This window comes from Balaenoptera physalus, assembly GCF_965194825.1.
Source record: "Balaenoptera physalus genome assembly, chromosome: 5".
NCBI lineage: Eukaryota > Metazoa > Chordata > Mammalia > Artiodactyla > Balaenopteridae > Balaenoptera > Balaenoptera physalus.
In genome coordinates this window covers 35,614,331-35,630,073 of record NC_138884.1, presented here as the reverse complement: position 1 = coordinate 35,630,073, position 15,743 = coordinate 35,614,331, and the positions used below count along the sequence as shown (strand labels likewise).

Genomic DNA, 15,743 nt, shown 5'->3' with positions numbered 1-15,743 from the left:
ATAAGCACTTTATTAAAAGAAGCAAATCCACATCTTAAGTACTTGTCAACTAGATTTAGGTCCAAGCCACATAAGATATAAAAAATTAGGAAAACATTTTGTTTTTTAATTTAGAAGATGTAAGTTTCTTCCTAAACTTATAGACACGCTTCAGATAGCACAAAGAATTCATTAGGAAGACAGTACAGAATCAAAAGACATTATTTGAACAATAATTTTATTTTTAAGATAGAGGATTAAGATTTAGGCTACATATGGTGCACGGCTAATATATAATACATGAAACATTTTCAAAGTATTCCATTACTTATAAAACTTTAAAAATATATATGCATATAAAATATATATTTACATATACTCAAGTACTAAAAACTTATATGTTTAATATAAAATTGGAATAAATTCATCCTGCATACATTTTCCACCACATTCTGATATATATACCAAAAATTTTTTTGAATTTTTTTTTCCTTAAGAAAGAAATGTCTGGAAGAAAGTAGTTTATCACAATCTTGGTATAACTACCAGATATCATAACCGCAGCTAAAACTGCCTAGACAGACCGGCTTCTCTTGCAAAGTGCCTTACGCTAAAACAGCTTCTGGCCATGTTCTTCCATGCTTTGAACATGTCCCACCCACACCCCACTTCTGGCTAAACTATTCCACCTTAAGCAGCCTTTCCTCAGGGGATCCTATACAGACACCCTCTTATTCTCATTCCTTCTTATATGCTTGAAATACCCTTCCTCCTCCTCTCTCCTTACCTCTTTTTTTTTTTTTACTGACCAGTCAAGATTAATCACCCCAGCTAAGGAGGTAAAGCAACAGGAACTTTGATATATTGCTGGAACTTCCATGTACTTTAAATTGGTTCAATCACTTAGGAAAAACAGGTGGGCATTATCTAGTGATAGATAAGTTGACAACATATACATCATATGTTTCCACCCCAGAAAAATACCCTGGAGAAACTGCTGTATATGGGCACCAGAGTACGTACACACACACACACACACACTCACTCACACACACACACACACACATACACACTCACACTCATAGAATAGGCTCAGTAGCCAAAGATGATAATCAATCCACATATCCATCAGCAATAGAACAGACACACAGATTGTGGTATATTCATATAATGTACTACTACTGTGCAGTAATGGAAATGAACAAGCCAGCTATAAACAACAACTTGGATGAATTTTACAAATAACGGTGATCAAAAGATAATAAAAGAATAGAATGCAGTAGGATTTAATATCTTTAAGTTCAAAACTGACAAAAGTAAAACTATACTGATTAGGGATGCCTTCATCAGTGGTAAAAATATAAAGAAAAGCAAGAGTCAGGCTACCGTAACTTGGGAAGGGTTGTAACTAGGAAGGGACACAGGGAGACCTTCTCGGATGCTGGCAATACTCTCTTTCTTTCTTTTTTTTTGGGGTGGGGGGCATGCCATGTGGCTTGTGGGATCTTAGTTCCCTGACCAGGGATTGAGCCCAGGCCCTGGCAGTGAAAGCGCCAAGTCCTAACCACGAGACAGCCAGGGAATTCCCAATACTCTATTTCTTGATAATAGTCACAAAGGTGTTCACTTCATAATAACTTACTGGGCTGTACATGTATGTTTTATGAATTTTCTATAGATATGTGTTTCATAATTTAAAAAATTATGTCACTCTTCGGTTCACTTATTGTATCCTGAGCCTATAATATGTTAACTTCTCATAATTCTTTATTCTTTATCTGTCTCTTCTGGTGGTTCTTAGAGAAGAATTTTTTTTTCGTCAGGTGATTTTGTTGTAGAAGCACAGATGCCCAAGCCTCACCACAGTTCAACTGAACCAGAATCACTGGAAGGCGGCACCAGAACCTGTGAGTAAGGCTTCCTAACTTCACAGGTGACTCTTAACACAATCTCTGGTTACAAACTACTGCCTGGACTGCAAGCTCCTTGAAAACACTGACTGTCCCTTCTTCATGTTACCCACACTGAGCCCAGCACCTGGTATACAGCAGGCACCCAAAACATGTTTGTCAAAGTCATGACAAAAATGCATATTTCTAAAACAAACTTCTACGTCTCACGGTTTGGATTTGCATTACTTCTAGGTAAAACATTTGCACAGTGTAGGTGTTGACACCGAATGACCGTGAGAGGCTCAGGTCAGGCTCCTGAAGGACATCATGTGTGGTCTGAGACACTCTTAGGTCATTCTACCCCATCAAAGGGCAAACTAAGGCACAGAGGAAAACAAGCAGGCTGTGAGGGCTGCCTAGGACCTACCAAGTTTTTTTTTTTCACTTCATACCATCAAAGCACCAAGAGTCCATGGCACATTTTAGTCCAATAAATGCATTGTGTCTTTCAATCAATGGAACATGTGTGTGGGTGTGTATGGGTTTGTGTGAGTATTATATACAAAATATATTTTAATAGCTAAATCAAAATAATCCCTTAACATTTAAAATGTCAATTTACTGTTAGAAATCACAAATAGCTAAATGCATATTTACACAGTTGGAAGTTCCACAACAGAATGTTTTAGCCTACTTTTCTATCAGTTACTATGAAAGTCTCTTATCCACCTCTGTTAAAATACTTACATTAACTGCCTAAAACCACTAATTAGCTTGTAATTACAAACTATTTTTGACATTTACGGCAGAAAATCAGTTATACAAAATTTGGACATTGAGACTATACCTAACTCTTGGAGCAGAAGCAAGCACTGAACTTTATGGTGAAAAAGAAAACTTGTTTACAAGTCTAAAGTGCAAGGACTATTTGTAGAGACATGGATGGACCTAAAGACTGTCATATAGAGTGAAGTAAGTCAGAAAGAGAAAAACAAATATGTATATTAACACATATATGTGGAATCTGAAAAAATTGGTATAGACTGTCTTTTTCCAAAGCAGAAATAGAGACACAGACATAGAGAACAAACGTATGGATACCAAGGGGGAAAGGGGGGGGTGGGATGAATTGGGAGACTGGGATTGACATATATATGATATTGACACTATATATAAAATGGATAACTAATGAGAACCTACCATATAGCACAGGGAACTCTACTCAATGCTCTGTGGTGACCTAAATAAGAAGGAAATCCAAAACAGAGGGGATATATGTATACATATAGCTGATTCACTTTGCTGTATAGTATAAAGTAACAATACTGTAAAGCAACTATACTCCAATAAAAAAATAATAATAAAGTGTAAGGACTCATCAAGCTTAAGGAAAGCCTCCCTACACACACACACACACACACACACACACACACACACACACACACATTTAAATATGGTAACAGAGAAAAGACAAAGAGGAAAGAAAAGAAAGTATGGCACTTAAGGTCTAATATCTGCAAAAATCTTAGAAACCTAAATTCCTTCCCAACTTCCAAAATTGAGAAAGAAATTACTTCCAAAGGAATGTAACCAAGGAAAATAAATTTGGGTATGTTGCATCTACAAGATGGTTTGATGTCCTTAATCAAGTACAGCATCTGTGAGACTGTCCTATCGGGTAGACAATAATGTGCGTATCTCCATCTAAAGCACATCAAGGACACGTTCCCACACCCAGCTGGTTCAGAAGAATACAGGGTAAAGAAAAGACAGATTGATTACTATTCTGTTGTGGCAAACAGCTTATTGGGTTTTCTACCCGAACTGTACAGTGCGCAGAACTTAACCTTATGGGAACCAGCAGAGTAACATAAAGTACACTGCTCTCACCTGGATGCTGTTCCCTTCTGCACTCATTTGGCTTATCTCTGGACCACTGCTGCCGCATTCACAAAATGAATATAACAGCCTTTCCTACAGGGCGGGGCTGCGGACACAAGCTGAGATCTTTCACTCCTAAGACCAGTGCCCCTTCAACACATCTGAAGGCAAGGGGCTGAAAACGACTCACCTCCTAAAGTCACATCCAGTGGTACAGTCTGTGATACCTTCCACGGAGAAAGGTGTGGAGACGTTACACTGAACATCTGAATATGTAGGAAGAAGTATGTCCACAAATCCATGCTTCCGCATTGAAATTTGGGAGGAGTTAACTTAAGACCAAAGAAATTATGTAAAAGTAAAAACAAAAATGCTACTCACTAACCAAAAAGCCTTAAAGCTTACCCACTGGAAAAAAAAAATTCTATCTAATCTCCTGGTAGGATGGAACCTACAGATCAGATCCGTTATTTGTCTTCTTGCTGCTCAAACCTGAGACAACTGTATCCCACAATCTACAAGCATTCACCTTGGCAATTTTAATTCTGTACTTTTTTTTTTTTTTGGCTGTGCTGCGTGGCTTGCAGGATCTGTTTCCCAGTCAGAGATAGAACCCAGGGCCATGGCAGTGAAAGCCCACAATCCTAACCACTAGGCCACCAGGGAACTCCCAATTCTGTACTTAATTTGATGATAAGACTTAAAATGTTTATATCGTCTTATTCTGGAACATCTGAATGTCTATTTCTAAATCAAGTGCAGCCAGGACACTCTGTGCCCACAGCCTCAACTCCTTTGGCATCAAGTGGTGTAACTTTGCTGGGAGTTAATGAGGAAGAAGTGGACTTACTATATGTACAAGACATGCACAGAGAGTTAAGGCCAGAGGACATAATTTTACTCTGCGGGAATGAAGGCTTGTTAGCAGTGCAAAATTGACTCATCACACAGCATTCAGCACACCAAACTCAGCGTTCAGCACCATGGTCACACTGGGAACAGTTTCGTTTGAGCAAATAGTATCTGGAGCTTTATGTTGCTATTTTGCATTTTTATTGGTTATACAGTTTTGTTGGTTTTTAGGTTGTCTCCTTTGGGTTGTACTGGTGTGTAAGAGCTATATGCATAAGTACATCTACCTTTATAAATATTTAAGTGACAATGTATTTAAAGCAATTAAGGCAATGCTGGGCTTCTGCAACTTGGTTGTTAGATTTTTACATTGTTTTTCAATTTTAATTATCCCAAACATTGCAAAAGTTTGAGAAACACTGCAATTTTAAGGATATTGAGAAAGAGATCTTCAAACCAAAATGTGCCCATCTTACACTTATTTGTAAGTAAACTGAGGCATAATGGATATAGGGTCAGTCCTTCAGTTGGCTCATCATCTGAGGTAAAAACCTCCCTCAACAGAGTTTCCCCAGTTTCTGGAGATCTTTGCTTAAGACCTTCCTCCCTCACCGCTCCCCACCCCAACCCCTTAAATCTCATTTTGAGTCTAAGAGGAAGACTTGGCTCCAGTTTGAAGCAAGTGATGATAGTGAGAATAGCTCAAAAAGATTCAGTGCAAGTGATGAAGGATTCAGAAACCAGATGTTTGTCAAAAAAGAGTAGTGATGTTTAGGAGATGGGCAGAAGGGGGAAATAGTAAAGCATGACCACTGTCATAAAATGTCTGAAGGGCTGCCATGTAGCTCCATCTGGAGTCTTACGTAGCTCCAAACGGTGGCTCTAGAATTACAGGGAGGGAAGTTACAAGGACACACATTTTGGTTTGAGATGCTGAGGACCACTCCCATTTATCAAAGAGACACTGCACGCTAGGACTCTGCTAAGTGTTACAAGGTTCATGTGGAACCTTCCAGCTATTGGCCTTGATCACTAAACTAAGTAGAGATGAGTTTATATCAGGCTATTTCTCAAGTTCGTTCTTTTGCAGAGGCTTGATGAAGAGTATAACCAGTAGTAAGTTTCCATAACTCCTTTTTCTTTTCCTGCTTCCTTAACAGATGAGATAGAATACTGTTAAAAGACCAAGATAATGGACAAGGATATTGTGGAAGACAGCATCAATCACTGCCTTTCAGAAATAATGACATTGTTATTATATAAAAATTAACAAAGTAATCTGAAGTTTGTAAAACATACACAGTGAAGGAAGAAATAAATCAATGACAATTTAAAAACTTCTATTGTGATACATTTTGGTTGCAAGTGATTATAATTTAACCAACATATAAACAAATGGTAACATAGTAGGTCATAATTATAGATTATTTTAGTTATGTTGAGATGTTAGTAAATGTTATAGTGTAATCAAAAGTACTAAAGTTGATCTCACAAATCAGTATTTTCCCATTCCTTGACTTGAAGGTAGTAGCTTCTAACAAATTACAATATGGCTAGTCTACTGCTTCAGGCTGCAGGAGATATGGCAAACAGGGTAAAATAGCCTGGATTAGAGCAAAAATTATAGCATGTCAATGAATGAAAGAGTATCTAAATTCTAGCCTTAAATTATATTTCCAACTCATAGAATTTAAAAAGTACTGCAGAGGGACTTCCCTGGTTGCACAGTGGTTAAGAATCCACCTGCCAATGCAGGGGACACGGGTTCAAGCCCTGGTCCGGGAAGATCCCACGTGCTGCAGAGCAACTAAGCCCGTGCGCCACAACTACTGAGCCTGTGCTCTGGAGCCCACGAGCCACAACTACTGAGCCCACACACCACAACTACTGAAGCCCACGTGCTTAGAGCCTGTGCTTTCCAACAAGAGAAGCCATCGCAATGAGAAGCCCGTACACTGCAACGAAGAGTAGCCACCACTCGCCGCAACTAGAGAAAGCCTGCGTGCAGCAACGAAGACCCAATGCAGCCAAAAAAAAAAAAAAGTATTGTACAATGCAGATTGTATTTAAACTATATGTGAAATAAATTTTCTAAAGACAATGCTTAAAATAAGAATGCTAAAAGATGAACGAAACTAAGTCTTAGCTACGGCAGAGAACAAACTCAAAGCAGACGCTGAAAATATTAGGGGGCTTAGAATAGTCCTGGGATTTAAACATACATTCAAAATAAAGGTACAAGAATTTGATTATGAAAGATGTCCAAAGAGAAAAATCAAGTCAGGCATCTCAGACACTAGTGAAACTGATAAATTGTTAACATACAAATATACTGCATCCCTTTTTTCTTGAATAAAAACTTATTTCAAAACTGAAATATGAAGGGGCAAGGAATGTTTGCCTTTTGCATGACCTTATTTGACCTCTGCAAATCTAGCCAACTGTCCAGCTGGCTGTCTTAACTAAGAAAGATTTTTTTAAAAACCAATATCCACCTATTCCCACCTATCAAAATATCTTATATATGGCACAAAAGTAAAATTAATCATCAAACATCAAGTGCCAGAAGTATTTATTGATAGGATAAATGAATTAACAAAATGACCATGGTCCCAGCCCTCAATGGGCCTGTACATAATTTTCCCTTTCCTGAGAAGATTCTATGGGGAAGAGCCTCCTATAGGTTATTGAGGGTTTAAGAACTCCATCTAAACCCAGGTAACCACATTCAATCACAAAACCTGGCCAATTTTTAAAGAGAGACATGGAGCCAGACAGATCATTTCTCTTTCCCACTTCCAGAAGCATTTCCCAAGATCACTGAACTTTAAAGGGGAAGCAGCCTTAGCAATTACCTAACCTTCCTCATTTTGAAGATAAGGAAACCAAAGTCAAGCAAGACAACTCTGCAGAATTTGAATGCGCAGACCCTACTATGCCGGTGCATAGGATAATGTATGGTTCATTTCAGGAACTATATACAAAACATCCTAAAACTGTCTTTACATCTGCAGTGACTGATGAACTACCACCATCTTCATTTTCCAAATATAAATAACAACAGGTTTGGCTGCAGCGGTGATGCAGCTCTAGATTGCTGATACATGACCTATGCAACCTTCAGGGGTCAGGATGGACCCCATCTCACAGGCGGCAGAACATAGCAGTTAAGAAAACAGAAGTTGAAAGGCCAAGGAGAAAGGCCTCAGGTTCCAGCCCCACCTCTTCTGACTGGTACAAGGGGACAATTTCTTAATCCTCTGAGTCTCAGTCTCCCCAGCTGCAAAATGGGGAAGACAATGCAGCCATATTCCACAAGGGATAACAAGGGTGAGATAAAACACAAAGTATCTCACACAATGATTGCATATAAAACATCTAAAAAATGGTAGCAATGTTGAGAAGAATAGGATCCCTAATCCATAGGGTAATAGTTTACTTTATCAATAGAAGAGACAAAAACAGAAGTGGTAGGAGCATGGGCGGGCGGGTAGGGATGAGAAGAGACCTAGCCAGGCAGTACAGACCCAGAGAAACTCCCCTGGCCCTCTCTACAATGAAGAAAGCAGTTCGACAATCACTGGTCAAGGGAATATCTAGTTTCCCTTATTTCATATGACAGGGCCATAAAATGTCCATTTCCATAGTTTAAAACCTCATGAAATAGTGATCTTTTCTTATAACTACCAGTGTATCATTCTGTCTGACCCTCATCTCATAAATGCTCTCCCAAGTATTTCCTTTCTTCCCCCAACCCTTTAGAATTCTTTATTCTGCAAATGAAAATTTCTCTTCCCATTACCTCCGGAAAGAGCTTATTATGCAGCTGCGTTATAGCAGACCTGAGTTCCCCTGTTTTGAGGAAATGAGAAGAAGAAAACAATCAGATTTATAGAAGCAAGTACTGAGGAAGAGTCATTCTCTCCACAGAGATGAGTCAGCAGAGCATTTCTGATTTATCTGGAACATAATCCAATTTTTCAAAATACATATTTTCACAAATACATAGGAACAACCCTATTCAAACTTAATTCATACAAAACTTCCCTTGACAATCAAGAGACTTAGAGGTAAAGTCATTTCCTGGGCTATTTATTTAATGAACTTATTGTGTCCAAGATCCCTAACCTCACGACATGCTTAGTCTAGTGCAAAAAACAGACCCAATATACCTCTAATTGTAAAGGTAAGGGTTACAATAGAGGAAAGGAAAAATGCTGTGAGTAAGCAAATGGCAGAGTTCTAAGCTTGACCTCAGGCCTTGGCTCCAACATCTGTTCCTCTGGGAATCCTTTTCCATTGTCCTGGCCAGTGTGGGCCTCCTGCCCCACCTCATTACCACTTCACTTATAGCCCTGCAGCTGGAACCATCGTGCGTGTGTGTGTGTGTGTGTGTGTGTGTGTGTGTGTGTGTGTGTTCACTCTCTCTCTCCCTCTAGAATGTGAGCATTCTAGAACCGTACCCCCAGCACCTGAAACAACAACAACTATGCTCTCAATCAACAACAGTTTGAGACCAATGCCCCCGAGGTCTGGGAAGAGATTTCATAGAAAGATGATATTTGAAGAGGGTCTTGGATCTAGGAGGATCTAGGAGTCTGCCAGGTAGAGAAGGTTTTGCAGACTGAAGATTCAATGTTAAACTGCTATGTCCAATCATCATGCTTGCCTTATATAAATGTGTACTGCTTTTGACTACTATGTGCAAATACCTTACATCTCATGGGTTTATGTTGCCTTCCTCACTATAACAAGTTCCAAGAGCTCAGTTTCTATTATTACTCTAAAAATCTATCATTCAAGGGGATAAAACCTATAATCTGAGTTCTTATGCATTTTTACTTAAATGTAACTTAAAAATGTAACTTAATTTTTACTTAAATGTAAACTCATTTTTACTTAAATATAACTGTCACCATATTTTGGTTTAACACCTTCAAAGAGACTGAATAACCAAAGAGATTCAATAAACTAGGCTTAGTAGGAGAACCTCAAAAACTTCAAATGCTTGATTTTCTTAGAACTTTATTTTTCTTAAATTCAAGTTAATTCAAGCTAATTTTCAAGTTAACTTAATGGAAGAATGGAAGTATCACCTGTCAAAATAATCAAAATTCTCTCACATGCCAAAAAATCCAATCAGTTTATTTATTGTTGACTGAGGAGTAAAAGGTATAAACAACATAAAATGACATATTACTTTGGAATGAAAGAGGCAGAGACCGGTAGCTCGTAATTTTTTGGCTCCTGTCAAACACTTCATCAGAGCCATATACCCACTCCCTGCTGTGTAGGACATTTGCAGCTTTGTCAATTTTCCAGAAGATAGGTTCTGAGTAGGGAAAGGCAGCCCAGGCCATCAGACACTCAATAAATAACCACTTAGGCAGGGGAAGGGTATATACTTTTAGACCAGAAAGGATCTAACTTAGGTGATCTGCCAACCTCTCTTTCAACAGAAAAGGTCACTAAGGCTGAGAACAGAGGTGAATTTTTCTCAAATCCACAGAACCTAGGGACCCCAACTTGGTCACGCATTGTTTCTACTGTCCTTGGGCATCTCTCTTTGGGACATCAAAATAATTATAGCTTAAATGTTCTGAAGAAGAGAACACTCATGGAAAAAAAAAAAAACTAAGACCAAGAGTTCTGACTGAGAACTTAGGAACGTGCCATCCAGACATCTTCAGTTGTCTATCAGAGATGTGACACGGTTGGCTGGCTCATGGCTTCAGACAGCTCAACCTGATTTTCCCAGTACTGACTGTTATGACTCACAGTCTTCCTTTGAGAGAAGGTCCCCATCCAGTTGTAAAGACTAAACAGGATTACAGGGATGCACAGCACTAACACATTGAAATTAATGCAGCAAGGGGAGCTAAAACAATAGGCTCCAAATGCCTGCTGGTTTAGTGTAGTGCAGGAGTACCAGCCTACACCTGAACAGTTTTTGGTCTCCAGAGACTCTCAAGGGCAGAAGAAAAAAATCTGGGCCATGCAAATTTCTTTTGTCATCTGAGTTCAGTGGGACTGAGACTCTGAGTGAGTGTTCATGCCTAGTTATCTTGAGTCATCACTTTCTATTCTTCACTGAAAACATTTTAGAAAAATTCGTTTTGGGAAAAACAGTATCTCCTAAACTACAAATTTCATGGAATGAAAGAGGCAAATGAGAGATCAGCTGAACATAATGGTGTAAAAAATACTATCAGAGAATCTTTATTAAAAATGATGAACTAAGATGAAATAGTCAATTTTGACAACGTGGGAAATATCACAGACCTATTTTTACTGATGCAAATAATAACTTCACAGGTAGCTGGTTAGTTCTTCTGCATGATAAATCTGAACATTCGAGTACACAATTTTAACTAAAAGTTGAAACTATTTAAATTCTTGAATAGTTGATATTAAACATTGATGGTTCTTTTCTTAAAAACTGCCTAGAAACAGGGTATTCCACTCATTTTGTGGGAAATTCAAGACTTAGACAAAGATCTATTGTCAGAGAGAATGCCACTATGACAAAAGAAGTGCTCAAATTTTCTTCTTTTGCAGTAATTGTATTATATTTAATAAAATGTAATTTTATTATATTTGAAACAAGTGGGCAATTGGCTATACTAGGGAAACATTTCCATGGTGCAAATATTTGTGTTCTATCATTATTTTTCATACTGTGGTGTAATTTGGACTCTACATATGCTTATGGTTCCCCCTCCTCCACAAATCAGTGAATGAGTGATTCAAAGGATATTTATCAACCTTCAATTTATAGTTGAACCTACAGTTTGAGAATTAGACTCAGTGGACCATGTACCACTTGGGCAATAACAAACTCAATGTACAATATGTGCTCTCAATTAATATGCATAATGGACACCTTGACCATCTTCCCTAGGATCATGTTCACCTCTGGAGTACATTCATTTCATGTAGCAAATACACTGTTAAAATTACTTCTGAGAAGGAAAATTACTTCTGAGAAGGATATTAAAACTACTGTCCCTCCTCAGACCACACCAGGCACAGTATCCCAAGGGCATGTGAGTAGTGAGTGTTTAAGTAAAAAAGGCATTGCCTTGATCCTTCCACAGGGCTACTAATCTAGCTTTGGGTCAATCAGAAAATTCGTTACTCAGTTTTGAAATATCTAGGCAAATGTGGCTTTTAAGTATGTAACACGATAAAGCAATAAGGCCCTTTTAACAATGTATCTTCATTTTATTTATACTCCTCTGGTTGTCACCACCTCCTCAGGAAGCCTTTAAAACCAAAACACTCAAGTGAGCAGGAGAATTTGTGAAGTCACACACACACACACACACACACACACTACACACACACACACACACACACACACACACACACACACACACACACTGAAAAGACAACTTTGTTTTGGCTGGGTCCTCATCTAGCCAGGGCAGGGAAAACTTTCGGTAACAGTGACTAAACAGAATCTCAACCACTTTCAGGACTCCGCAGTGTGGCTACACCAATTTATTAAAAGTGAACGTAGACTGCCCTTGTCCTGTATGACAAGGCATGTTGCTTAAGTTTCCTCATGTGTAAAATGGACAATGTCTTCAGAACATAAGAACATGATGCGCTAATATAAGAAAAATAGTTGGCTTCAAGTTCAGTTTCCTTCCCCTGACAAGCCAACATTGCTATGACTACCATAGCAATATGTGCCATTTGCGTTAAGAAAGATGCATGAGAGCAGACTGTATATAAACACACAGTCGGCACATACTTGAGTTCTGTCTGATCTTTATGGGTGGTGTTTAGTTCTGGATATAGGTTCTTAACTACTAGTAATGCTTTCTCTCCCTGAAGTGAAAGAAGAGTAAATACTGCAGGAATTCAAGGATGACAACATACAGCCAAGCAGTCCCTTTGAGGCAAGCATGGTTGACACCCTAGGCCTAATTTATAATGGGCCCCAACTGCTGATTCCAGTGGCCTTTATCACCCTAACTAGCTACTTTCAGTAGGGGAGGATGCAAGAGAGATTGACCCTGATTCACCTCATTACCAACCAAACGTGGAAAACCCTTTAGCACAACGGTTCTCAATCTCTGCAGCACATTCAGATCACCTGAGGAGCTTTGAAAACTCCAGATGCCCAGACCACACGCCAAACCAATTACATCCAAGTATCCGGGGATGGGACCCAGACACCCATATTTCTTAAAGTCCCCAGTGATCCAAGAGGCAACCAGGGTTGAGAACCACTGTCTTGGACGCCCCTCCTGACCTCATGGAACTTCTGCTGCAAGGCAAACCAGGAAAGCCAACCTAGAGTGTTTCACAACCATGGCTTCTGAGTAGAGCAGGTGCAACAGGGTCCTGAACGCTGAAATACAGGTGCCGGCACTGAGCTCCACACAGAGGGCTGAACAGACAGCTTATGAGCTAGAGGGTTACCCAGATCCTCACGTGAGACTTTGCACTTCAAAAAAGCAAAAAACAAGTCCGCCAATCTTAAGAGATGTCACCAAATCCCGTTAGGATTTCTTTCTTTCTTTTTTAAGGCAAATCTTCTGGGAGGGACAGTCAGAGTATATGTGGAAGCGCGCCCCACCCATAAAGCCTGCGGAAAAGAAGACAGAACCGCACAATTCCTGCGGCCGCCTAGAAAACCCCCCGCAGGCTCCCCCAGCGCCGGGCGAGCGCGTGCACCTGTCGGCACGCGGGGCCGCACCTGCCGCGCCGGGCCCTTCCCTCCTACCTTCCAGCAGCTCGTCCAGGCTGGTGACCTTCCGGCTGCCGTCGATGGTGTAGATGGTGCGGACACCCTGGGGCAGGTTCACGTTGTCCGACAGGGAGCGGGTGAGCTCCATAAGCAGCGCATCGAAGGACCGGAAGCGGTCGCCGGAGATGGCAAACACCAGGCCCTTGAAGTAGCGGTCCCCATTCCGGTAGAAGCGCGCCTTCTTGGCCTTCTTCTCCGAGCTCAGGGCCTGCAGGGTCCGCGTACGGTAGAAGCTGCAGTGGGCACTGTGCGCCGGGCTGGGGATGAGCCCGTTCCCCTTGGGGCCGGAGCTGCTGCTGCCCCCGGAGGAGCTGGGCGCCCCTCTCCGCGACCCTGGCCGCGGCCTTTTGTCCCGTTCCTCAAAGTGCTCCAGCTCGATACTCCTGGTGCTGGCCATCGCGGCTGCTCCAGGGGCGCCCCCACGAAACACGCCCCAGCCAAAGCCTCCAGGTAGCCCAGGGTCAAGGCGAGCACCGGCTCAGGGACGTCTAGCTGCGAGGAGCCTCAGAGCGCCGGGACAACCAGCTCTGGCATCCCGCCCTCTCCTCGCAGGTGGAGCCGCGGAGGCGCCGGCCGGCCCGCGCCCCCCTAAAAGTGGCCGCAGCGCCGAGCTGCCCAGCTCATTGTCCGGCGCGCCTCGCTCTGTCCCTCCAGCTCGCCGGGGAGCCCCACGCCCCCCCAGGCGCCTCCTCCACCCGGCCACGCCTCACAACTCCCTCCCGGGAGCCCGCCGGCCGCCGCCAAGTTGGGCCGCCCGAAGCTCGCCCCGGGCCCGCGGGCGCACACAAAGCTCGGGCGCCTGCCGCGGCTCGCGTCCACCCGCCGCTCCCGGGAGATCCGAGGGGAAGGAAGGAAGGGAGGGGGAGGGGCCGCGAGCGTGGGAGAGGCGCCGCCGGGGCGTCGGCCCGGCTCCGGCCCCGGCCCGCTCACGCGCCCGGCCCGAGGCCCGGAATGCCGCGCCGCCGCCTCGCTCGCCCCCAGGCCCTGCCCGAGGGGCGGCGCGCGCTGGCTGGGGCCGACAGCACCGTGCAGGCCAGTCCCTCCCGGAGTCTGGCCCTAGCGGGAAATAACGCAGCCCGCCTCCCCCGCAGCCGGCCGGCCCGGCCCACCCGCGAGCATCCGCCCCCGGGCCCGACCGCACCGCCTGCCCGGCGCGCTGTCAGGGCTGGAGGGGGCTTCTTGCTCCCCGAGGGATGCCAAACCCCGGAGGGAGAGAGGTGGGAGAGGAGGCTCTGCAGGGCGAGACGATCAGCCCCTCCAGGGTCCTAGGCGGCCCCGCCCGCCTGACAGCCCCAGCCCCGCTCCGCGCGCTGATGGGCGCAGCCGCGGCGCGCGCTCCTCCGCCTGGGAAACGGAACCGCGCAGGTCAAAAAAACTACAAAGGAAGGAGATTCAAGGGCAGGGATCACATCCCTTAGCCAGCCTCCAAATGAGGAGCCGAGGCTAAACTAGGGCAGGAACCTGAAACATGGCATTGAATTGGGGCACACTATTTATTTTTTAAAAGGAAATCTGGAGCTTTATTTAAAAATCCTTTGATAAAACAATTTCCGTTGCAGATTCGCTAACATGGTACGTTCAGTAACTTTGAATGCGTGAATGATCAGAAGTTATTGTTTTTTGAGGAATTTACTTAATTAACAAATATTTATTAAAGCATGCAATGTGCCAGGCATTGTCTCCGTCGCTGGGGATGCATTGGTAAACAGAAAATCCCTGCACCCCACCCCCCTTACATTCAAGTGATGTTTATTGTTGTCAGTTTGAGCTTCTCATTAAGTAATAGGTCTAACATTGGTAAGCACCCATCATACTCGAAGTCTTAATTTAGTAGTGCCTGGTCAACAGTAAAAGCATATTTCCCAAAGGCTTGTGAGAAATATTAGTTACTTCCATTTTACCTTTACGGAAAGATGAAACTAAAAAGTTTGGTCCTAATCTGACAGGTGGGTAAGTTACCCTGAAACCTTAGGTTATTCACCACCTGTTCTCTGAGTGGCCCTAGACAGCAAATCCAAACTGACCTGTAAGGTAAGAACATGGATGCTTTTCTTGGAATGAACGAAGTTCTGGAAGAGTATGAATAAGAGAAGGCAGAGATATATGCAGTAGTTCTTCAGCAGCTGTGAAGCTGCCCTGGCATGCAGTGCCCCAGAAGATTCCTGCTTAGTGCACCATAGTTCCCCCAGGGCAGTCTCAGGGACACCTGGGCATACCTGACTTCTAGAACCAGGACTGGAACATGCTGGGAATTCAGGGCTGATCTGAGGCTTCAACATAGTTTTCCAGGGGAAAAACTGTGAAATATAATTAGGTCCATGGCCATAATAGACCTTAACACAGATCAATTAAATCAGAACTCCTGGGGATGGACTTCT

At 42.6% G+C, this 15,743-nt stretch overlaps 1 protein-coding gene across 8 annotated transcripts in view; it reads right to left on the bottom strand.

Annotated features, from left to right (window-relative positions):
* Positions 1-14,460, bottom strand: part of DCLK2 (doublecortin like kinase 2) — a gene marked incomplete at its 5' end in the record, with an annotated part of 151,616 nt that extends 137,156 nt beyond the window's left edge. For 2 of the 8 annotated variants that reach the window (XM_082463360.1, XM_082463361.1), the window contains one exon: positions 13,342-14,451. In XM_082463360.1, coding sequence (XP_082319486.1) covers positions 13,342-13,762 — 421 coding nt within the window. Of the gene's footprint in view, positions 1-13,341 lie in introns of all 8 variants that reach the window. The other 6 variants (XR_014264078.1, XR_014264079.1, XM_082463365.1 and 3 more) reach the window with 6 other exon arrangements.
* Positions 14,461-15,743: the final 1,283 nt, after the last annotated feature.